Source organism: Protopterus annectens, chromosome 14.part0 (genome assembly GCF_019279795.1).
Source record: "Protopterus annectens isolate FY-2018-M chromosome 14.part0, PAN1.0, whole genome shotgun sequence".
Lineage (NCBI taxonomy): Eukaryota > Metazoa > Chordata > Ceratodontiformes > Protopteridae > Protopterus > Protopterus annectens.
The window spans coordinates 412,414,516-412,440,110 of NC_056748.1; the positions used below are offsets into that span (position 1 = coordinate 412,414,516).

General features: G+C 38.4%; 1 protein-coding gene across 1 annotated transcript in view; it reads left to right on the forward strand.

The window, feature by feature from the left end:
- Window positions 1-25,595, forward strand: part of CCHR14.PART0H10orf90 (chromosome chr14.part0 C10orf90 homolog) — a 1,196,109-nt gene that overhangs the window by 1,155,117 nt on the left and 15,397 nt on the right. The window contains exon 6 of the mRNA XM_044056179.1: window positions 11,389-11,488. Within this exon, the coding sequence (XP_043912114.1) occupies window positions 11,389-11,488 (100 nt within the window). The remainder of the gene's footprint in view (window positions 1-11,388; window positions 11,489-25,595) is intronic.

The window sequence follows — 25,595 nt, forward strand, 5'->3', positions numbered from 1 at the left end:
TGAGCTAAACAAAAAAGTCTGTGCTAACAACGTAACTAGGTACCTTTATAGGTAAAGCTGGTACAGATGTTGTTCTACTATATCTTTCTCCCCATGACATGGGCAAGAATCCAAAAGTCCATCCAGGTTAAAAAGGACATGATGACAACTACATTTTAGCTTAGTTATGATAGGTCCAGAGTGCAAAATCAGGGACAGATTATAAATATTGCTCTGACAGACTTAAAAATTTACTAGAAGAATAACACAGTTTGTATTTGCATTCATTTTCTAAAGGCTGTTATATCTTGAATTCAAAAGTCTGCCTTTCTTTAGTGCTTGACTGCAGTCTTAAATATGCTCTAAGCCTCTTAGCTCAAGTGTCAGGAAAGAAGCTAAAAATATATAGAGAGACAAAGTTATAAAATACAAGTATCTACAAGCAAGAATGAGGGCAATGTGGAAGAAGGATGCCAACAAAGTTCCTATAATAGTAGGAGCAATGGGTTTTCTAAAAAAGAATTTACGGTGTTAAGACGTGCTACTGATACATGTAACTCCATATGAATTGCAGGATTCTGGGCATGTTGCGGGTTCTGTGAAGAATACTTTTGGCTAACATCAAAGACTGAAACAATACTAATTTCACAAACTTTCATCAAACTTTGTCTTATCCTTTCCCATCATGGTATTTAGAAACCCAGAAGACTTGGAGAAATTAAACCAAGTGACAGGCAAAATCAGTGTTATTCTTAAATATTAAGGACAGTTGAGAAGTATGAGGAGCAGACCAAAAACGAGATAAAATCAGTTAGGTGCATTCTGGGAAATTAGAGATAGTTTAGAGGTACGGCATGATTACATTACATTCCATAACACAATGGCATCAGATGATTATGTTATGGCAATAAACAACGGTGTATTGCCATCTCATCTGTGCTGTATAGTATGGATAGTTATCACAGCAGTATTTCTTATCAGACTGAAAATAGTATACAAGGTGTGGTTCAACAGTAAAATTAACAATACTAATAACAAAAGTAAATAACAGAAATGTAACAGAAAACAAAAATAGAAGCTGGAATTGCTTAATAGCACAAAGTACAAAATCTAAATTGTCTATTTAGTACATTTGACAACCAGGTAAGCCCTCTGGGGGGAGCACTATCTGCTCAAGCAACTTAGCAAAAGTAGGTGGAAGTATCAAACACTTTACCATTAACTACAGAAAGCTTGTTAACATCTCAAAGCATACATCCTCTGCAATAACAGCAAAATAATGCATGTATGTCATCAAACATATAAAAGAACTCTGTGTAAGAACTGGCAGTCCATCCCTCTCAACCTTTCAGTTCCAAAATAAGGAAAACTATCTTTCATGATGTGGAACAAATGGACAAAATGTGGAACTGTTACTGACATCTTCAGCTAACAAGTCCACAGGATGGGTAAAGATGTTACTTTATACATATAAAAATTTCATTTGATGAGTTAATATGTTTCAGTATTATTTACCCATGGGTGTTAGTTAAAAAAAAAAATTCTTTAACACTGAATGTGTGCCAGAACCTTTTCATGAGGAACTGGAAGGAACTTGGATTCTTTAAGACTCAAACTGAGGAAAGTTCCATATAATGAGGTACATTTAAGAGTTATGCTCTCATCCTTTGACAGTGCCGTCATGAGTAGCTAATTCAGTCACACAACTTCCTTCAACTTATTTCTGAAAATTTGATCAAATATGTGCATCACATCATGCTGCACAACAGTGTACTAAACTATGCAAATAAGGCAAAGTAAAAGAATTTGCATATGTGTGTGGCGTGTGCTTCATTCTCAGCCTACAACACATTAACTTCCCTAAAAACTTTTGAGCATTGCAAGTTGTTATAAATGCTGCTATGCCTGATGGTCTTAAATGCCAGGCTGTTGTAAGCAGGCCTTTCCATTCCAATCAAATCTGTAGTTTTAAATAATTTACTGTTTTAATTCAATAGCCATCTATCATATAGTCCTGCCTGAGTCCTGTGGTTTTCACAATCCATTCCTTCAGCCTATAACTACGTCATTTTACAATTAAGTGTCCTGGTCTGTCAGCATTTCCCGAACATCTGCCATACCTACATGTTTTGTCGATTTATTTATCTAAACATTCAGGCCCTTTAGTTACTAGCCATGTTCACTTTCCTGAATATCATATTACTGCTTTCCCCTCCAGCCCTTTCTTCAACCTGATGACTCTAAAGTTTTCTCTGCATGTTCTGCATTCTAAATCCTGCTGCTTCTCTATCAACTCTAGCAACATATATAGAAATGCATGCGACTTTTAATCTCATTTTCCTAGCACTTTGCTGCACTTTCCACATGCACAGTCAACCCTTTTCTATATACAAACATTTGCTGCTTTTTTGTTGTTTTATCTGACTTTTCCTACCTCTAGTTTCATGACCATAACCTCTTTACTCATCTTCTCAACATGCTGTGGGATCTTGTCAACTTTTCTTTCCACTTTTGTGATTTAGTATCTCCACACAGGTTGTTTTGCTTTCTAATCTACTTTAAACAAAATTTCCTATGGATATAGGCCATTAAAATCTCCAAGTTCTATGAAAAATATACTTCCGACATCCAACAAGCACAGAGTGGCAGAGTTTAGGCAGCCATCTTCTATGGTAGCTCATTTCGCTTCCCTCAATAATAGTTAAATATGTTATGGTAACTGTTCTGTACAATCTCTCATTGACCACCTTCTCTGCTCAGGTACCCTAGAACTTCACAGACCTACTTTAGAAACACAGTAAATTTCCTTACTAAAAGAAGTTCTGTTGCAAAAATATCTATAGACTTGGAAAGAACTGTCCATTGGGAATGCACATAGTACATAGAAGAACTTTTTAAGCAGCACACCATCATCAAAAGTCAGTCTGTCTGGATATAGACTGTGTGAGCAGTTAAATGTAATAAAAAAATCACATTTTTAATTTTAGAAATTGCTTATCCCTTTCACAAAGTGATTATGGTGGAGGCAGAAAGGACTATATTACAGAGACACGATTAACTAGTGCTCGCTTTTTTTTTTTTAATGACAGTTTCACAGGCTGATTGAATACATTTTTATTCTGCAATAAAGTACCAGCAAAAACAAAAATTCACTGTTATTTTGTTTCTATTTTTTTTTTAGAGTATTCTTGGAATTTAGCCGTAATTTATCATCTTGGTCTTAATTTACAGCTTATAAAAGAATGTTATGAAACTGATGCCATGACATGGAGGGAAAAAGATCTAACTACATCCTATGTGACCTAGGTTAATATAGTGACTCAGGCATGTGAGATGCTGGGAGGGAGCAATAAATGTGCCTATCCCCGGGGGGGGGGGGTGCACGCCAGTCACCAGGTCATTCCCAATGCATGATCTCTCCTGAAGTCCATGGACATAGATGAGGAATTGTCCAAGCATGGAATAGGAGGCAGACATTGGTTCAACTGCTATGGAGATGGGGTGATATGCCAACACATTCTCATTGCACAACCAACCCATGGATGAAAACCATGGAATGTAAGGGTGATGGGGTGTAAAGGTATGCCATAAAAGAAAACTCCATGGCAGTGAATGATACAAGGGTTCAGGATGCCCTAAGCTGATTGGTGGTCCTAACCCTGTCATATTGAGTCTGGGTGAGATTCAGAATGGTAGGAAGACCCAGTGAAGGATAAGGGCAACAGGATGTGGTGATAGTTGCCTGCTTGGGAGAACAAATAAAAAATGAAGATTTTGAACATTTAATCTCCGTCTGCTGGATTTAAATTACTTTTATAATATAACTTTAATGACAATGCTTTTTGCCAGTCAGCATAAACAATTAAGCTTGTAGTAATGGATTATGTTATGTCAGAAAAGGTAGGCATGCTTACTTAAAAGTGCGAATAAAATGCTTTTATGTTATCTAACTGTAGCTGGAGGTAGCTAACTGATAACATTTCATGACAGGAAAAGGGGGGTAAACAAACATCTAGCATAGTAGTGGAAATGCATATATTTAATTTTCCTTCCTTCCCTGCCAGAATAAAACAAATTTAAGCTGGCAAAACGTGTAGTAATATTTGGAGGCAGTGGCATTTTTTCAGTGCATATCAGGATCATTTTTGTAATCATCATTACACATGGCTGATATTTTAATAATCTTTGATTTCTTTTCATCAGGCAACTGCACTTTTCATTAAGTATCAATCTGATGAATGACATTTAGAAAAGAATGTGAAAGACCCGATTCACACATGACTGCAATGGCATTCAGCTAAATCTGTCCAACCAAGTAGGCAACTCAGTAAAACAGTTTTCTCTAGGAGTCATTCCTCTATCCCACGCAGGACATTACTCCCTCCACCTCCTTCTCTAATATAACTAAATGACATTCACAAATCTTGGAACAAGTTAGAATTTGTAACACAAAGTTTCCATTTCAGTCAGCTAGACTCAGCTGAAGTGGATAGATTTCAGCTGTATCTGTGAATGAACAGTAATTATATGAAGCATCCTGCTGTTTCTTAAATGAATATATACTATCAATTTTACATGTATTGTCTACCTGAACTGATGTTGTTCATTTATATATAGTTCATGATATATCTTTAAATAGTGTCTAGACATTTTATGCAGTTTTATAGTTGTATGCTACATAATATCACAGGCATTGTTTGCCTGAATCTGATGCTAACGAATTGCAATCTGTAATCCTCCTACTCAACATTTGAGCTGGGTTAATGCATTTAACTTGGCCTTGTGTGATTTGTCATTAGTGAAATAAGACTCGGACAACTGCATCACTCCTTGCCTACTCCTGCATTCTCCTATAACCATACCTTGCTGTTTTTTTTTCCATTCTTCCTATTTACTCCAACTCTCCCTCAATTATATACCCCTCTTTTAGATCTATCCCTACATATTTTTACCTCCTCCTCTTCTGACCACTACTCACTTACCTCCCCTATCTCCTACTTCTCTACCTGTTTCTTCTTTTACTTTTAATTACCTAAACTTGTATGCTTTTACTCCTTTTTCACAGTACTCCACTCCTGAAGGTCCCTCACAGCCTCTGGGTATAAGAACTTCCTCCTGCAAAACCTCTGTCATTTTTTTTTTCCTGGATATTCCTGCCTGCTAGCCTGGGCCATTCAAGAAAAAGAACTTCAGTGTGGACTCCCATAACTATTTCCATTGAATGTTTGTAGCCTTGCACTAGACTCATTTATCTTAGACTACCTATTTGTTAGCCTGTCCTTCCGTGTGTTTGAATCAGCAGCCTACCGCAGACCACTATTACCCCCCCCACCTGTATTTTACTGATTTCTAGTCTCTGAACTCTAGGTAGTATAATCTATAAGAGACTTATCTATAAATGCTTACCTATTTTTTTTTTTCCTGACTATTATCCTTCCTTTCTCCACTAGGTGGCAGCACTCATTCAGTCTATAGTTTGTATCACTTTTAAATCCCCTGTGTCCAACATTACCTCTATTTGCCTGTAGCTTAATAAAGTCTCCCAAATCCCAAACCATGCTCTAAACCCTGATATTAACCCCCCCCCTCCCTTACATTAAACTATCTAAGGAACAAAGCTCCCCTATATTTGTTTTTCTTTTGATCTTACATAAAAGTAACGCTTTTTCCTCACAGTCTTCCCCAAATAACCTACTTACCTTTACTGTGAACAGTAGGGCTGATAATTTTTCAGCTGGTCTCTCTCGCTCTGCTGCTCTATCCTGCTCCGTTCGCCCTGCGGGCTCACTCCGCTCCCCTACCCTGCCCCAATTCCCACCCGCCCAGTACTCCTCCATTTATTCTCCCCCTAAAACCCTTCTCTCTCCATCAGCCAATCCTCAAACACTGTTCCTCCACCCCCTCCTCCAACCAACTTGACTCTCACTACCACACCCCCCTCCCACTTAATTTCCTATTACCATCCCCTTTATCACTTCTGATAGACTTCAACTACCATGCTCACTCTTCCTCCTTACATCCTCACCACAGCATCTATCTTCATCCTTCTTCTACTACATCTTTACCATACCACCTCCTACACCAACATCCATTTACACCCATCACCACTTCCTCCCCACCCCCCTCACAGCCCATTTCCTCAACATCTCAGCCTCCTTAGTTCCCTCCCACCCTATCCTTCTCTTAAAAGTAAAACTTTTCCCAAGCTCCACTAAATACTGCAAGCCTAAACCTATTCTCTACCAGCCACCTTTATCTAAGTGTAAACCAAATAAATGTATTCCCCTTCTCATGCACCTTTACTTAACCGGTGACATTCACCCCAATCCAGGGCCAAACTACTCTCCTACAAACCACCCTAACAGCAACAACAAATCCACCAATAAATACCTCAAATTCCTCACCATCAGTGCCCAAAGCGTAAATAATAAATTAACCCTGTTTCACACCTGGCTCAATCACAACTCACCTGACATTGTAGCCATCTCCAAAACCTGGCTAAAACCTCACATAAGCGACTCTGAATTCCTTCCCTCTGTATTTCTATCTCTCCGTTCTGACCACCAGAATCGAAAAGATGGTGGTATAGCCCTAATCTACTCCAACCACTTGTCCATCACTCCATATCCTAATCCCATTCCTTCTTTCAGTAATGCTGAACTTGTAACTGGCCTACTAAAACTGAACAACCATAAAAGCATCTGTGTCATTTCCCTCTATATTCCTCCTGGTAATAACACTAATACCCTGGAAGACATCCTCTCCTGGATCTCCTCGAATAATAAGCTAGAAACCTACATCTTGGGATATGTAAATATTGACTGGAAAAGAATTATTTACCCCAATCTCAGCATGTCAATCAATTTATTTAATTTTACTCATCTTACTAACTCTATTTCTAGGCCTAACAAAAACAACCCTCCAGGCTCCATACTAGACTGGATGCTAGTATCCCATCCTAATAAAGTCATAAAATCTGGTGTAATTCCTGACCCATTAGGAGACCACCTCCCTGCCTTCATCCATCGGGCTACACCCATTTCCCCACACTCCCCCCACTTCATTCATACTCGTACCCTCTCTAACTTTAACCCTACTACTTTCTCTGACTCCCTTAAGCTAACTAACTGGAACCCCTTAAAAACTCTTCCTTTAGATGCAGCTGTTGACTACTTTAATTCTACATTCATAACTGTCCTTAACTCCCTAGCACCAATAAGAACAAAAAGCGTTAAAACAAAGATCACCCCATGGCTCAACAAAGACACCAAAAATATTATGCTACAAAGAGCTAAAACCTGGAAAGCTTACCTCCATCATAAACAGCCAGAAATCTTACTTAAATATAAACAGCTGAGAAACCTAGCCAAAAAACAAGTCATTAAAGACAAAAAATCTTACTACATCAAACTACAAGCAAATCACACAAAAAAACCAAACAATTCTGGAACTCTATTAATTCCCTCCTTAGGCCTGATACAAAAAACAACCCTTGACCTGACACCAGCAAATCTGACCTTGAAATTGGCACAATGTTCAACACCTCTACCTCTTCTATTGCTAAGCTGACCAAGACATTCACCAACAATAAATCTCCACCTCCTACTGCTCAATCCCCCCCACTTTTGAACTCAAACCCATCTCCACCAACCTAATAAAGAAACTTCTCTCTAACCTAAAACCTTGCTCCAATGCCCCTGACAGCATTCCTTCCTCCTTCCTTAAAATAGCCTCTGACAGTATTGCTCTGCCTATCAGCATCCTGATCAGTAGATCATTACTTGAATCCTATGTACCCAAACTATGGTATACTGCATTTATTCTTCCACTTCACAAGGGTGGCAAAAACTGTAATACCTCCAATTTCCACCCCATAGCCATCCTGTCCCCCACTCTCCAAACTTCTTGAAAAATGCATCCACCTGCAGCTCCTGCCGTTTCTTACCAAACAACAACTACTCTCCTCTACCCAACACAGCTTCCATCCAGGACACAGCACCAACTCCGCCCTTCTCTTCTTCTTACATTCTGTCAATTTAGCTTGTGACTGTAGTAATATGGTATCCTCTGTTCTGCTAGACTTATCTAAAGCCTTCAATACCATCTCTCATAGTCACCTACTAAATCATCTGTCTAACCTCAACCTCTCCCAAAAAACTCTTTCCTGGTTCTCCAGCTATATTTTTGATAGATCCCAAACTGTGGAATGGGGCCAGGCCACCTCCCCTTTCCTCCCTACCCCCACTGGAGTACCCGAAGGTTCCATTCTTGGCCCATTGCTATTCAATATCTTTATTAACAACTTCCACAAAGCCATACCTAATACCAAAATTGTGCAATATGCTGATGATTCCACTTTGCTCTGTTGTGCCTCTAACCTAAAACATCTCCAACTTCTAACACAAACTGCCTTCTCAACCACCGAAAATTGGATGCTCCAAAATCACCTCTCACTAAATGCCAACAAAACTAAGATCCTTCTATTCCCTCCCTCAAAATCCTCCCCTATTGACTAAAACTTACTCCAAATCACCAGCCTTTACAATCCCATTATCGAGGTCGTACCCTCCACCAAACTTCTTGATGTAACCATTGATGAACACCCACAATTTAACAATCACATCCAGCTAACCTTCAAGAAAACCCACATAAAACTAGGCCTACTTTACAGAAACAACCACTTCCTCTCTCCTTCCACCAGACTAACTCTCGCCACAACCTATCTACCTCCCTCTCTAATGTATGGCACTCCTCTGCTCACCAATTTATCTTCCACACTCACCTCCAAATTGGAAGTATGTTATAATAAAATAGCCAGATTCGCCACGAATGCCAAATCCTCCTCTCATCACTGCACCTCCCTACACTCACTAAATTGGCTTGAACTCCCCAATCTACTTGACCTTCACCAAATCACCACAGCCCACAAATTATATTCCAACCTACTAACTGCCCTCCACTATCCAATATTCTGCAACCTTATAACCCCCTCAGATCCCTTAGATCTAACCACCAAAACTTGATCACCGTCCAAAAACCCAAGCGCCCAGCTGGGCAGCTTCTGTTATCTTTTTCCCTAGCTAAAAAAATGGAATGCTCTGCCTCCACACTGAGGACCTGTGACAACCTTAATAACTTCAAAACTCAACTTCATTCTTACCTCTATCTAAACAAGAAATGCAACTGTACTCTTCCACCCATTCCTCTCAAGCTCTCCCCCCCCTTTACACCAGGCTAACCTCCTTACCTTCCTAACCTCACTTTAAATTATTGATTATATATGTAACCAAACAGTAAAATCTAGCCATGATACTATGTGCCTGTTTTTACTCCTGAACTAAACTGTATATATTTTTTCTCTCCTTTGAATGCTACCTGTTGTTTGCATTCCTAACTTTCTTTGTAATTAATCATGTAATTAAACTTTGTATTGTGGAGCTTTTCTCCCTGACCCTCCACTGAAAGCAATCATATAATTAAACTTTGTATTGTGGAGCTTTTCTCCCCGAGCCTCCACTGAAAGCAGGTTCCCTAAGCCCAGTGGAACTAAACTGTAAATATTTTTTTTCTCTTTTGAATGCTACCTCTTGTTTGTAATCCTAACTTTCTTTGTAATTAATCATGTAATTAAACTTTGTATTGTGGAGCTTTTCTCCCTGGGCCTCCACTGAAAACGGGCTCCCCAAGCCCAGTGGACCTCCCCGGTCATCAAACTGGAATAATAAATAAATAAATAAATAAATTTGCATGAATTTCTCTTACCCATTATATAGAGGGTATTTCGCACTTATCAGACTCATACTACCTATTTTAAATACCTTGAAACATGAAAATAACATTACATTGTATTATTTTTAGAAACTCCTACTAAATGTAAATACCTTTCACAAACTGTGATGTTTAAGTCTTTTTAATGCTTTGCTGTATAGACTTTGGATTGTAAACCATGATCTGACCATGAAAATGGTGCAGTGGGTTCAGTGCATTACCATGATCAACAAACAAACAAATAAGCAAACAGATAAATAACTAAAAAAATATGCATACAAGAAGATACAGCAACAGACGTGCAAGAGCAAATAGAATATCGGTGCTATTAGAGGCCTGCAATCTGCCCAAGTTTGCAGAAAGAGAAAGCTCCCACCATGGGTCAGAAGAAAATAAATTTGAATGCAGCTACAGTTTCTGAAGTGCACTTATCTGAAGGTGAGGGGATTTGTGCTCAGGGTTACAAGTCCTCTGTGGAGACCAGGGACTTTAGTCAAGAAGTATGTATTGTGCAAGATGACATTTGCACTTTTGGTATTGGGTAAGACAGAGGACAAGACATAACAAAATGCCCTTTGCAGCTGTCAGGATAATACCTTATCAGGATGCCTCCTCTCCTGACTGCCCACTCCCTGGACACTTAAACTGAAGGTTTCCCCTCTTGCTGGGACTAAATCCATGATACGTATGTTAAACAAGTGACAAGGTTGGCTGAGCAAAAAACTGAGGAGGGGCTCCAAAACATAATTTGTGGCACATGGCAACAGAAAAAACAAAAAAGCCATATAGTTTCATAAATAGAATGAATATGTCTGATTCATTTCTTTCTAACCGTGTGCGATGAGTTAATTCTATCTCAGCACTCCAAATCCAGTTTGATCATGGCTGGTTGCATAATAGACAAGTCAGTTATATGAAAACCAATTTGATTCAAGGTTTACTGATGTCACATTTAGGTATAACAGTCAAGGAGTACAGGGGTTCTCACACAACACAGGAGTATGAAAGGGTAAAGCTCACCAGAAAAATAAGATGGAGTTGATGGACCTGACAAAACATGCTTTGTCGAGCTGGTCGCAGATTAAGTTGTATGTTTTCAGTGGTAACTGAGAAATTCTTAACAAAACTGGAGATGCTATTTCGTATTCAAATTTTAATTAAGTTGAAGTAGCTGTTGCTAAATTAATGATGATGTGATCCAACTAGCTCAATATTATTTATTAAGATAGACCTAGCATTCTTTTTGGTAGGAATAGCTTTGCAGTTTGAGGACCTTATAGTCTTGGTATTCCTTTTCTGTTTTACAATTTGCGATCATCTTAAAATATTATTATCCATTTTATAGATTTCTCTTTCACAAAGAGTTTAAGATGTTGTGGGTTACCTAAGAGTCTATTATCTGCTGTGCTGTCTGACTATACAGATACAGAAGAAGATGAGTTAGTAGTCAGAGCTGTATTTCACCTCGCTGTCTCGCATGGGCATTTTATAGCTCCAGTCCGTGCATTGTAGAATGACAGTTATATGTGAAGTTATTTATAAAAGCACATGATATATTTGTAATGTCATGTATTTACAGTGTTATCTATAAGAACTTCTAATACTGATAAGTTAAGCACATTACACTAAAATGTTTTCTAGGATCTATAACAAGTTACCTGAAGTAAAAAGAAGAAAAGAAGAAGAGAAGAAAAAGCTTGCATCCCAAACTAATCGACTACGGGCAGAAATTTTTAAAAAAGTAAGTAAGCATAAAATTTTATATTACAGATGTGGGGAAATTGCTTGAATACAATAAGTAAACATAACATTTTATATTTTATGTATATGTATGTGTGTATGTATGTATATGTATAAATATATATATATATATATATATATATATATATATATATATATATATATATATATATATATATATATATATATATATATATATATATATATGTATATATATGTATACACACACACACACACACACACACACACACACACACACACACACACACACACACACACAGATGTGGGAAAATTGCTTGAATACACAATTGTCCAATTCAACCCAGGCACTTGAGATGCACAAGCCAGTGTATTTCTTGATGCCAGTCCCAAGCCCTGATAAATGGGGAGGGTTGCATCAGGAAGGGCATCTAGTATTACATTTTTGCCAGATCACATATGCAGACAACAATACAGATTTCCATACTGGATTGGTCAAGGCCTGGGTTAACAATGACTGCATCCAGTACTGTTAGCCAACTTGATGCTGGTGGAAATGGGGCTACTGTTGGCTGAAGGAGGAGAAGAAGGGGAAGGTATGCCCAGAGGCAGGAGGAGAGGAGGAAGGTTAGACATGTGGAAGTGAGGGTAGGAACTTTGAGTGCTGGCAGTATGACTGGTAAAGGGAGAGAGCTAGCTGATGTGATGAAGAGGAGTAAGGTTAGGAGTGTGGAAGTGAAGTTAGGAACTTTGAGTGTTGGCAGTATGACTGGTAAAGGGAGAGAGCTAGCTGATGTGATGAAGAGGAGGAAGGTTGATATATTGTGCATGCAAGAGACCAGATGGAAGGACAGTAAGGCCAGGTGTATCAGAGGCAGGTTCAAATTATTCCACCAAGGTGTGAATGGGGGGAGAAATGGGATAGGGGCTATCCTGAATGAACAGTATGTTGAGTGTTTTGGAGGTGAAAAGAGTGTCAGACAGAGTGATGTTTATAAAGATGGAAATTGATGGTGTGCTGATGAATGTTCTTAGTTTCTATGCTCCACAAGTTGGCGTGTGATGAATGAGAAAGAACATTTTTGGAGTGAGTTAGATGAAGTGGTCAGTGGTGTACCGAAGGGTGAGAGAGCGGTGATTGGAGCAGATTTCAATGGGTATGTTGGTGAAGGGAACAGCAGGGATGAGGATATGATGGGTAGGTATGGTGTTAAGAAGAGGAATGCAGAAGGTCAGATGATAGTGGAGTTTGCAGAAAGGATGGACATGGTTGTGGTGAATATGTATTTTAAGAAGAGGGGGGAGCATAGGGTGATGTGCAAGCATCATAGGGTGATGTACAAGAGTCGCGGGAGATTCACACAGGTGTATTATATCCTATGCAGGTGGGCCAGTCTGAAAGAGACTAGAGACTGTAAAGTGGTGCTAGGGGAAAGTGTAGTTAGGCAGCATAGGATGGTTGTCTATAGGATGATGTTGGTGATCAATAAGAAGAGAAGGAGAGTGAGGGCAGTGCCAAGGATCAAATGGTAGAAGTTGAAAAAGGATGATTGTGAGGTGCAGTTCAGGGAAAAGTTAAGACAGGCACTGGGTGGCAGTGAAGAGTTACCAGATAGCTGGTCAATTACAGCAGAAGTGGTAAGGGAGACAGCTAGAAAGGTGCTTGGTGTGACATCTGGACAGAGGAAGGAGGACAAGGAGACCTGGTGGTGGAACAAGGAAGTACAGGAGAGTATACATGGGAAGAATCTGGTGAAGAAATGGGATTGTCAGAGAGATGAAGAAAGTAGACAGGAGTAAAAGGAGATTTTTTTCCAAACGTGTATTAAATTTACACATTATGACAAAGGCAATCTTAAATTTATATAAATGAAAAGCATACAAAATGATATCACTTTAGTTGCAGTTTACATCACAGACACCACTGAAACAACTATAGTAAAAAAAGGAGATGCAGTGTATGTAAAGAGACAGATGGCAAAGGCTACGGATAAGGTGTATGGAGAGTTGTATGAAAGGTTGTACACTAAGGAGGGAGGAAAGGACCTGTACCGATTGGCTAGACAGAGGGACCGAGCTGGGAAAGATGTGCAGCAGGTAAGAATAATAAAGGATAATGAGAGAAACGTACTCACAAGCAAGGAGAGTGTGTTGAGTAGATGGAAAGAGTACTTTGAGGGGCTAATGAATGAAGAGAATGAGAGAAAGAGAAGGTTGGATGATGTGGGGATAGTAAATCAGGAAGTGCAGTGAATTAGCAGGCAGAAGTAAGGTCAACTATGAAGTGGATGAAGAATGGAAAGGATGTTTGTTCAGATGACTTACCTGTAGAAGTATGGAGGTGTTTAGAAGTGATGGCAGTGGGGTTTTAAACCAGATTGCTTAACAAAATCTTGGAAAGTGATAGGATGCCTAAGGAGTGGAGAAGAAGTGTATTGGTACCGATTTTTAACAATAAGGGTGCTGTGCAGAGTTGTAGTAACTAAAGAAGGATAAAACTGATCAGCCACAACATGAAGTTATGGGAAAGAGTAGTGAAAGCTAAGTTACGAAGGGAGGTGATTAGTGAGCAGCAGTATGGTTTCATGCTGGGAAAGAGCACTACAGATGCAATGCTTGCTCTGAGGGTGTTGATGGAGAAGTATAGAGAAGGTCAGAAGGAGTTGCATTGTGTCTTTGTGAACTTAGAGAAAATTTATGACAAGGTGCCTAGAGAGGAGATGTGGTATTGTATGTGGAAGTTGGGAGTAGCAGATATGAATGTAAGAGTGGTACAGGATATGTACGAGGGCAGTGTGACAGTGGTAAGGGCTGCAGTAAGTAAGAGTGGCAGATGAGTTCAAGGTTGAGGTGGGATTACATCAAGGATCAGCTCTGAGCCCTTTTTTATATGCAGTGGTGATGGATAGGTTAACAAATCAGATCAAATAGGAGTCCCCGTGGACTATGATGTTTGTGGATGATATTGTGATCTGCAGTGAGAGTAGGGAACAGGTTGTAGACACCTGGAGAGGTGGAGAGGAATGAAGGTCAGCAGGACTAAGACAGGATATATGTGTGTGAATGAGAGGGAGGATAGAAGAAAGGTGAGATTTGCATTGGGTGTGATCTGGATGGATAGGATTAAGAATCATCTCAGGTTAATGGTTTGGAGACAAAGCCAGAGAGGCGAGATTGCATTGGTTTGGACATTTGCTGAAGAGTGATGCTGGGTATATTGGGAGAGGTATGCTAAGGATGGAGCTGCCAGGTAACAGGAAAATTCGAAGGCCTAAGATGAGGTTTATAGATGTGCTGAGAGAGGATATGCAGGTGGCTGGTGTTACACAGCAAGATGCAGAAGACCGGAAGAAATAGAAACAGATGATCCACTGTGGTGACCCGTGATGGGAACAGCTGAAAGAAGAAGAAGAAGACACATTTGTCCAATGCATAATTCACCTAACCAAACTTACCTAAACCACATGCTTAACAGCACATTTGAATGAAAATATTTGTTCTAAACACAATAAGCTGTAAAAAAGAATATCGGTAGTACACTAATCAACAAGAACAATTCGTTTTTGTGAACTTGTGAAAAGTTAACTGCAACTTTTTTTTTTTTTGCAAGAGGAAAGCTCCCCCTGCACTCTCAAGGAGGGTGGGCAAGGTCCCACAACCCCCAAAATTATATATATACCAACTTCCTGGCAGCACCAATTCTAAGACAGTAGAAATCTTTCAAAACCAGGAAATTATTAGCAGTCATACCTCTGAACCTCTTAGAGCAAGAAATCTGGACAAAGCCATAAATAAAAGTGGGACGAAGACCCAAAAATAGGGACAATTTTTAAATATTGCCTTTACAAATGTAGAAAGTTGATAGAACAGCATGTTTTGCATTAGCATGGATTTTTCTGAAGTGTATGAAGTCTGAAACTCCAATGTCTGTCATAATTTTCTAACTTCAATTTGGAATAATTTGCCACTAATTTGCCAGAAAATGACAATTTTATGAAAAACAGACCAAAAATATGAGGCAAAATCTAGACATTATGCAAAAATCTGTACAGTTGAGAGGTATGCTGGCAGTGCACACTGACAAATTCAACCAGAAGTGATTTGTAATGAAAAACACTGATCTGTGTTATGTGCTGGACAGATGTGTTTCCAGGTTGTACTACTTAAAGCATCCCATTGGTGGACACTATGATCCAAACATCATATTTCCTGATTGTGTCAATGTGTATTCAAGCAATTTACCCTCATTTATCTATCTATATATATATATATATATATATATATATATATATATATATATATATATATATATGTATATCAATATGTCTGGCTGTAAGCAGAGAGAGAGAGAGTATGTTTGTGTGTCTGTATGTTTCATGTTACTATTTTGTTGCTAACTTTCTTTCTACTTTGTTATTGTTAAAAGTCTACCATTGCTGCAAATAAAGTAAAATGGTAGCATAAACTCAAGTGGTGTAAATCATCACTGCAGATATGTAAATAATCAAGATGGAAGAGAGAATGACAAGCCATTATGATACATTGCACTATGAGAAAGATGGCACAATACAACCTCAAGTTACAAGTTAGGAAATATAGTTGATTCAATTGCCAGGTATAAATACTCCTTTCAAAATAAAGTACTAATTGATGTGCCACAGGTTGCACATATATATAAACACAAATGCATAGATGTGAGGAACACTTGTGCCCCACCCGCACCCCTAGCATTCACAGCAAATAGTTTTACAATAGTTTCCCATAAATCATAACTAAAGTATAATGGTACGTAGAACTTAAAACATTAGTACATCAGGTGGTGTTTAGGCCTGAAAAGGACCATCTGATCAGACTAGAACTGAATAGCAGAATAGTACTGTACCTAATACTGTAGAAATGACCAGTTACCATATGGGTGAAATAAGACCCCTGCCATAGTACATACATTCATAAAGCAGAAAAAAACATACATAGTTAAAATTGTTGCATATATTTTCAATAACAGAAATTGCAAAAAACATAATACAAAAAAAAAAGAACCAGGCATAGGTTCATAGGTAGGTACTAGGCTATTGGCCCTAGGGCCTATACAAGCCTAGCCAAAAAGGTACCTTGGCTTTCGCCACCCAAGAAAATTATTTTCCTGTGCCCCTGTTAAGCAGAACCACAAAAGTGATCATTGGGGGTGAAGGTAAGCAGTAAAAAAACAAAAAAAAAAAATTAATTTTTAGCAAAAAATCTCTTAGGTTCTATATGTCTGTAAAGGGAAATTAGGCAATTGTAAAAGGATGTTGGTGTCTAAGCTGCTATTGTATATAATCTTGTGGGGGCAGTACACATATTATAGGCAAGTATATTGGGACTGTGGGAGAAAAAGGAACTTAAGGTAGAATTAGCAGTGAGATAAATTGTATGCTACTCGATAGTAGAATAGTGAAGTGAAGAATAACTAAATAAACAAGGCAGAAATGAGACTTAAAAAGATGGTGAGAAAAAGAGTAGGGGGATAGGAATACTGCTGCTGAGTGTGGCAGCGTGCACTCCAGTGAGTTAGGTAGCAAGTTAAAAGTACATACAGTGTTTTAGACTAGGTGCCTTCTTGGTAGGGTGGATGGTTTCTGTAGCACTTAAACAGTGTAAGTAGAAGCCACGATACTAATTTGGATAGAGATTCTGCAGGAAAAAGTCACTGAGTGAGCTGAAAAATAGATAAGTGGAGAGAGACAGAAGGATATGCGAGAGAGAGGAAAAAGTAACACACACACTGTAAAAATGGGTTAATAGATTTGAAATGAGGATATGCAGTGTACTTTGCTTAGTTTAAGAATAACACATTATTTTAACTTCAGTAGTACAAAACAATCTAGCATGTAATCTGAAACAGTTAATCAGAAGACACACAATTAAAATTCAGAAGCAGCAAAAGTGAGCATTGCAAGTTAAATTGGTAAATAGCAAAGCACCAACTTAATATTTTCTGTTCTTATATGGAAAGCTGATCAAAAAAGTTCAGGTTATGATTAAGTGGGGATACGCTGGTTCACCATAGCATGGTGCTACTCCGATACCCAATAAATGCTACTACTGTATACAGATGAGATACAGCTATTTCTGTCTGTTTGATTTGTTAATTGTCGTAGAGTACTGTTCCAACCTGGCCATTTTCTTACTCAGCTCACGAGTACATATTCAAGAAATATATAATCGCATAATAAAACAGAAAATACATTAACATAAAATCTTTGTGGAACAGAATGCACACTATATACTACCTAAAACTGGAAAAATACGGGTTAAGTGCCCACTTTGGAAGGCAAAAGTCTAAAATGTGAAACATTTTAGGTTTGAGAAAAAACAGAGTATAAGAAGAGCATTATATTAAAGAGTAGTTTTATTATGCTCTGTTATGAAATCGATAAAGTAAAAAAAACAAGAAAGTTTTATTATTATTATATATTTAGTTAGTTAATTAGTTTGTTAACTGGCTTGATAGAGCAGTATAAGACCATTTTCAGTTACTACCTGGGCCATTAGTTTAACACAGCAGCTATGATATTACAAGAGATATAGAAATTGAATCACAAAGGTATAAACGGAATATTTGAAACAATGCAGAGGAGTTCAGTATTAATGCCAAACAAGGAAGCATAGCAGTCTGATCAAAACCAACTCCAAAACACAATAAAATCCAAGAATTGTCTCAAATATACAATATGCTTTCTGTAGAAAATTTTTTGAGTGATTTTTGTCTTATAAAATTGTGTCAAGAAATTAGATGAATATTTCATATGCATGAATAGACTCGATTTTATAAAATGCACTTTTGGAAGAATTTATAGCTGTTGAGCGATATGGGTATTTTTCAGTGACAGAATCAGTAATACCTATGTTTATAAGAATTCCAGAAGTGTACAAATCCATAAGTATCTACCATTTTGTCCTATTTTTTTTTTTTCACTGATAGGGTCCAAACCTATCCCCAAGCCATCTTTATTGATAAAACTTTAAGAAATGTGCAAGCTTTTTATAAAAGAACATTAAAGTATTCAAATGACTTTTTAAATGGTTTGAGAGAAATTCAGAGTATGGTAGAAGCATTTTTTTGCCAGTGCTTATGTGACAAACTTATTCACTTCTATCCCTCTGGAGCAAGGCCTGGAGTGGTTTAGAAAAGCTATTTTACACACCAATATTTTAGATGGAAAAACAAAAGGCCATCTAATTTAGCCTGGACTTCCAGGAAGTAGATTCTGAACAGTAAAAGACCCAGCACAGAACCTTGTGGTATGCCACTGGTGATGGGTCTACTGGAAGATGTGGAGTCAGTATGTGTTTTGTCGATGAGCCAATTTCCTGCCCATCTAGGGACATGACTATTTTTTTTTTAATTTCTCCACATCATTTGGGTTTCTAATAACATGATGGGAATGGGCCCCATTCCTAAATCAAAGCATGATTAAATTTCATGGAATTAGTGTGCCCAGTAATGACTCCTTCTGCAGTTCGTATGGAGTTACATGTATTTGTAACATATGAAAGTACAACTGTAAATTCATTTTTATAAGACCGGTTGCTCTTACTACTATTGGAGCTGTCTGGGTATCCTTCTTCCACATTGCCCTTGTTTCTGCCTGCAAATTGTGATATTTTATGACTTTGTGCCTCTCTGTACATAAGACACTATAGTCAATGGGTGTAGCAACCTCGGTGATCAATCTCGGTGATCAATGCTACTTTTGTCTTCTTTTCATGGACTACTATATCTGGTTTCTCCCATCTATTTTTTGAACTGTTTGTAATGGGTGATCTCATGTAGTATAAACTTATTTTCTATAATGTTTTGTGGATCATGTTTCCAGTGTTTTTCAGCTACTTCAGTATTATAATGTTTGCAACAGTCTTGCCACATTATTATGCCTTTCAGTATACAGTCTGTTTCTCCCACATGTTCAATTGACTTTGTAAACCAACATGTAAGTAGTCCACCAATATTAACCTTTCTTCTTTTGATTTAAATTCACCTCTTCTTAACCATTCCTGTGTTTGATCCTGATCAACATTAGGTTGTTCCAAGAGTTTTCTATACTTAACAACTATATTTATGCATTTTCCACATTTCTTGCCTTCTCATCTGATCCTTTAACTTATATTCTTTCTATGATTTTGGCACATTCAGTTGCTACCTGAGATTTATTTATTATTTATTTTATTTTACATTTGTTGACCGGGCTAGTCTAACTGGATATATGTCCATTTTCAGTAGAGGGCAGGGGAGATAAGCAGCGAGGAAACAAACAAAATCACATATACAAAAATTAATGTATACAATGAACATTGCAGGTGCAGTACAGAGAATAATCAAAGAGGTCATTTGTTCATAACAGTGCAAAATATACAGATATAATTAGTACAATACAAAATGTAGTTGCAATACATCATAAAGAAAAAGATGGCAGCCGAATTATGCAATATATTAGTATACAAGTAGTCATAAAGAAAAATTAGGAGCTGAAATTATACAATATATTAGTAAAAGTAGTCTCCTTAATGAGATTCTGAAGATGTAAGTAATAGTATAGAAGGACAAGGTAAGTTATTAAGAAAAGGAACTTGATTACTGAGAAGAGCAGGGTAGGTTGAACCAAGTAAGAAGAGCTAGTTGATCAGTTAGGTTTAGTACAGGGACACAACCAGTGTGTTCCGAGGAAAAGTTTCAATTTGGTTTTAAAGAGTGATATAGAGGGAAGAGAGGAAAGTTTATTAGGAAGAAGGTTCCAGGATTTTCCAACAGTATTAGAGAAAAGAGAGTCCCCAGTCCTGTTGTTTGATTTACAAATATTTAGAAGAAGTTTATGTGATGATTGTAAGGTCTTTAGATTGTTGTAAGGGGTAATGAGGGTAGATAGTATAGGGGTATTGGTAGGGTGGTAAAGGGTTTTATGGGCAATGGTCAGTTGGTGGAATTTAAGCTGATTTTGTAATTCAAGCCATCCTAGATGCTTTAGATTAAAACTGTGGTGGGTTCTAAAAGGGTTACCTGTAGCAAATATGGTTATGTTATTGTAGGAGTTTTCCATTTTATTAAGGTTGTTTTTAGAGAGATTAGTATATATGGGTGAGGCAATCAGGAGAGTAGAAATTAGATGGTTGTGAGCAATAGTTATTCTAGCTGCAGGAGAGAGAAGGGTTTGATCCTGCAGAGAGAGCCTCTGTTTCTCCCACATGTTCAATTGACTTTGTAAACCAACATGTAAGTAGTCCATCAATATTAACCTTTCTTATTTTCCTGGGACTTCTACAGTTTGGAATCTATTTCTCCGAAGTACAAACAAAAACTAAAGGTCTGTGACTGACAAAGTTTGCTGACGACTGCAAACTGGGAGCGGTCATGGAATCTCCCATCTAATTTCTACTCTCCTCTCTGCCTCACCCATATATACTAATCTCTCTAAAAACAACATGGAAAACTCCTACAATAACATTTATCTGCTTCTGGTTTGATTTCCATTCCCACTTCATGCCAATATGCTTCTGCTAAACTAAGCAGGGAAGTCATCTTAGACTTATTCTCATCATAGGATCATAGGATCAAAGGAAGTTACTAGGCTAATGGCCCTAGAGCCCTTATAAGCTTAGCCAATTTCTAACCTTATTTCCACAATCAGCACCAATTGCCCCATCCAACAGGGACACAAATGGAACCCCAGGGGTGAATTTACTGTTACCCATTCCATCATCCAGGCTGCGTTTGAAGAGGGTCAATGAGATGCGGTGTTTGACATGAAGTGAGAGTCTGTTTCAAAGGTGTGGTAACCTCTGGGAGACAAATCAGTCCCTCCAGCAGGTTCTATTAATGTGGCATACTGGGTTAAGGCCATTAGAGAGAGTAACCCCTGTAACATTTGACTTGTGAATATGCAGCATTTCCAATAAAGCAGAGTCAGAGATTGCCTTAGATGCAAGGCAGAGAACGCCTCTGAGTAGTCTGTATGAAACAGAATAAAGTGACAGTGATTTCAGATGATCCACATAGAACAGATGCTGAAGACCTTAAATTTTCCTTGTGAGGAGCCTTTATGGTCTCTCCAATTGCTGTAGGTATTTGGAAAGGTACATATCAAAAGGGGGATTATACTCAATTATTGGCCTGATGAGGGAAGAGTACAGGAAGGTTATAACTTCTTCTTTTTTCTGGATGTCATGCGCTTACTTATGAGATGAGCAATATAGAATGCCCTTCTTACCACTGTGGAGACATGGTGATCAAAGGTGAGGTTGCTGTCAACCTTTGTGCTCAGGTCTTCCACCATGGAGTGCATACTTAAGGTGTTGCTATTGATGTGTAGTTACCAGGAACATCACTCTTACTGAAAGGGATGATAATACCTTTTTTGTATTGAGTTTAAGGCCATGACTTTAATACCAATTATTTGTTTATATATGATGCTCTTGTAGGATGTTGACATCATTTGGAGATTCTATGACCGCTCCCAGTTTGCAGTCGTCAGCAAACTTTGTCAGCCACAGACCTTTAGTTTTTGCTTGTACTTTGGAGAAATAGATCCCAAACAGTAGAAGTCCCAGGATTGATCCCTGTGGAACACCACTGGTTACAGGTCTGCTGCTGGAGGTGGATTCCCCTATTTTGACTATATGTGTTCTATCAATGAGCCAGTTAGTGACCCATCTAACGATATAAGGATTGTTACCTAGCTGGGTGAGTTTGTCATTGACGCCTGAGTGGGGGGTAGAGTCAGAAGCCTTGGCTAAGTCTAGGTAGGCTGTATGCACAGATTTCCCCTCATCCAGGGCCTTGGTGACTGTCTCGAAGAAATCTACCAGGTTTAACAGGCATGCTCTCCCTTTGACAAATCCACACTTGAGTAGGGTCAAGTGTTTGGAGATTACCTATATCTTTGCTTGATAAGGTCCATGATGATTCGTTCCATGGGCTCGCAGATAAGGCTAGTCAGGCTAATAGGTCTATAGTTCCTGGGGTCAGTGGAAGCACCACCTTTGTGAAAGGGAATAATGGTGGCCATTTTCCATTCAGCTGTGATGAAGCTGATTCTTAGACTATGACTGAAAAGAGTACCCAATGGTGTTGCTAATTCTTGTTGGAGCCCATGTAGGACTCAGTCGGGAATGTTATCAGGTCACATAGATGCTGTGCTTTTGGCCTTAGAGAGGGTGTTTATAACCTGCTCTTTAAAGATACAAGGCAGTGAACAGGTGGTAGGGATGTCATGGGGTATATGTGGCGGGGACAGGGGAGTGACATTTTCACAGTACCTTTTGGCCAATAGGTTAGCTATGTCCACAGGCTCAGTATATAATATGTGGTATCATTAAGCACCAGTTCAGCACAAATCTGGTTCTTTCTTTTTAGGATACAGATGTCACTAAATAATGTCTTATGGTTGTCCTTAGTTAAGGAAGCTAATTTGGATTCATAATTTGCTTTGGAGGACTTTACAAGAAGTCTTATTTGCTTGTTTAAGCTGAGGAGGGAGTGTTTCCAGTTTAGAGCTCAATCTCTCTCACTCTTAGACAGCAATTTCTTCCTCCTATCGTAAAGCCTGTTAATGGCAGTAGTCCACCAGGCAGGTTTGCTCTATGTTGAGGAGCTTGTTTTGGTCCTATCAGGTACTGCCAAGTGAATGCAGTTATACAGGTGTTTATATAAAGCACTGGTGTAGAACTTGGCATAGTTGCCAGTTCCATCTGAGGGGGGAGATGCAGTGAAGCTATTTATACCATCCAGTAAGAAGCTATAATCTGCTTTGGAGAAGTTTTTTAGTTTAGTTCCTGCTGGGGGAGGGATCAGGTGTAATAGTTACTTTGAATGAGACTGATTTGTGGTCAGCTCTCACCAGGGAAGACCTCACAGTGGGGGTTTCATCATATTTTAAACCTTCCGGACATTTGGGTCTTATGAGGTCAGCGGATATGTATGCAGTCCTACAACTGCAGATCTATACATATGATCAATTTCAAGGAGGCCCTTACCTCCTTCAAAATTGGGAATATATAGGCTTGGTATGCACTGATTTTTATAAATCATTTGTTGAGCATGAAGCATACTTCTTGTTTCCCTGTCCAACCTATGCAACACCATTAGGGGCCAGTCAATCTCTCCAAAACTGTACATTAGGACAGGAAGTGCAAACTGGTTTAGAGCTTGGACTTTGCTCCTATATGTCAATGCTGTTTTCACTATTAATTTAAGTCTTCTAAAATATTCCTTACTAAGTTTTATTCGCATTTGTTCATATTTTGTTGTTAATCATTCACCAATCTCCAAATATTTATACTCTCTCTCCTGCTTATGTTCTTTTATTTTACATTCCTGGCCCAAACTGAAGTTTTCCCTGGTGCTGCAGCTTTCCTGATTTAAAGGTTGATTTTGCACATTTATCAAGACCTAACGATATTCTTATATCATCTGAAAAAGTTTTGACCACTTGCAGTTGTGCTTACAGTTCCTCATCTGATGAATTATACAGTTTTGAATCATCCATAAAAAGAAGATGTGAAGTGTTTACACTTTATTGTTTTCTGCGAGTCAAACTGGAGCCATGGCCTAATGTGTTAAGAAGACAGCTTAATGAGTTAAGGGCAAGACAAAAAAACAGCGGTGACAAAGAGTCACCCTGGAATATTCCCCTTTGGATTTTTATCCCTGTAATAATAATTTATCCTTTATCATGGCTTAACTGCAAAGTAGTTTGCCACTGTTTCCTGGTCGCTGTAATGTAATTGATCAGAGTAGGGTGTATCTTATACATTTTTAAGCACTGTTTTATCCATGAATGTGGGATACTGTCAAATGTTTTTATAGTGTATCCATAGGTTCATAGCTGTGTACTAGGCTAATGGCCCTGGGGCCTTTACAAGCCTAGCCCATAGGATTACCCTGGCATAGTGCCACCTGACCTTAGTTCCTAGTGCCTCTGTTGAGTAGAGCCACTGAAGTGATCCCTGGGGTGAATTTTGTATTTCCCATTCACTCATCAGGATTTCTCTTGAAGAGGGCCAGTGAGATGCTCAGCTTGACATGTATGGGAAGTCTATTCCATAGCATGGGCAGTATCTGGGTTATGAATCTGTCCCTCCAGCATGTTCTGTTGATTGTGGTAATGAAGTTGAGGTCTCTGGAGTGTGTGGTGTGGAGGGACTGGGATTTCTTTAGATGTAGCGTTTCTAACAGAGCTGGGTCAGACATGGCTTTGTAAGTCAAGCTCAGACTGCCTCTAAGTAGGCGATATGAGACAGAGAATATAGGACAAGCGTTTAAGTCCTAGGATCCTCTTTGTTAGGTACTTTTGTGGCCTTTCCAGTTGTTGCAGGTGTCTAGTGAGGTACATGCCGAATGGGGCATTGTACTCTTTTTACAGTGCTCAATTATGACTTTATTTAGCAGCAAATGATTTTTAGTTCCATATGACTTTCTTTTATAACCCTTTTGTTCTTTTGCCATGATTGAGTTTTCTTCTAAGTGACTATAAACTCTGTTAGTATCAAATCCAGTGTATAGTTTATAGGTCATCATAAGGCAAGTTATTGCTCTATAATTTGTAGAGTAGCTTGCAGGTTCACTCTTAAGTAGGAGCATTGCTTTTCCTGTTGTTAGGTTGGTGTCGGTTCAGGTTGCGCATACAAATAGTTCTTACTCATGGCTAAATCTTCATGTAATGATGGTAATACTTTTAACCATAGGTTAGGCACTGCATCTGGGACTGGGGTTTCCAGTTAGGAGCTTTTCTTAACTTTGTTTCAGTCTATCTGGCCATTACTTCATCCCATTTCATATCCTGTACATTTGAACTTCTTATTCTTTCTTTTACTTCTATCCATTCAGCATCTTTGTTATGTTCCACAGGATCTTCACAGATATTTCTCCAAAATGTATCTGTTTCTTTTCTTTTTTTGGTGGTGGTTCAATTCCTTTTGCCTTGTTTCCTAGTTCTCTTTAAAAACGTTTTGGGTTATCAATAAATTGCTTATTTTGTACTTTTCCTTTATATTTATCTGCATATCATCTACATTTTTCTGTCTGTACTGATACTTTTAATTTATTATTTCCGATAGTGCGTGATAGATATTGCACATTGCTTTTATCACATCTA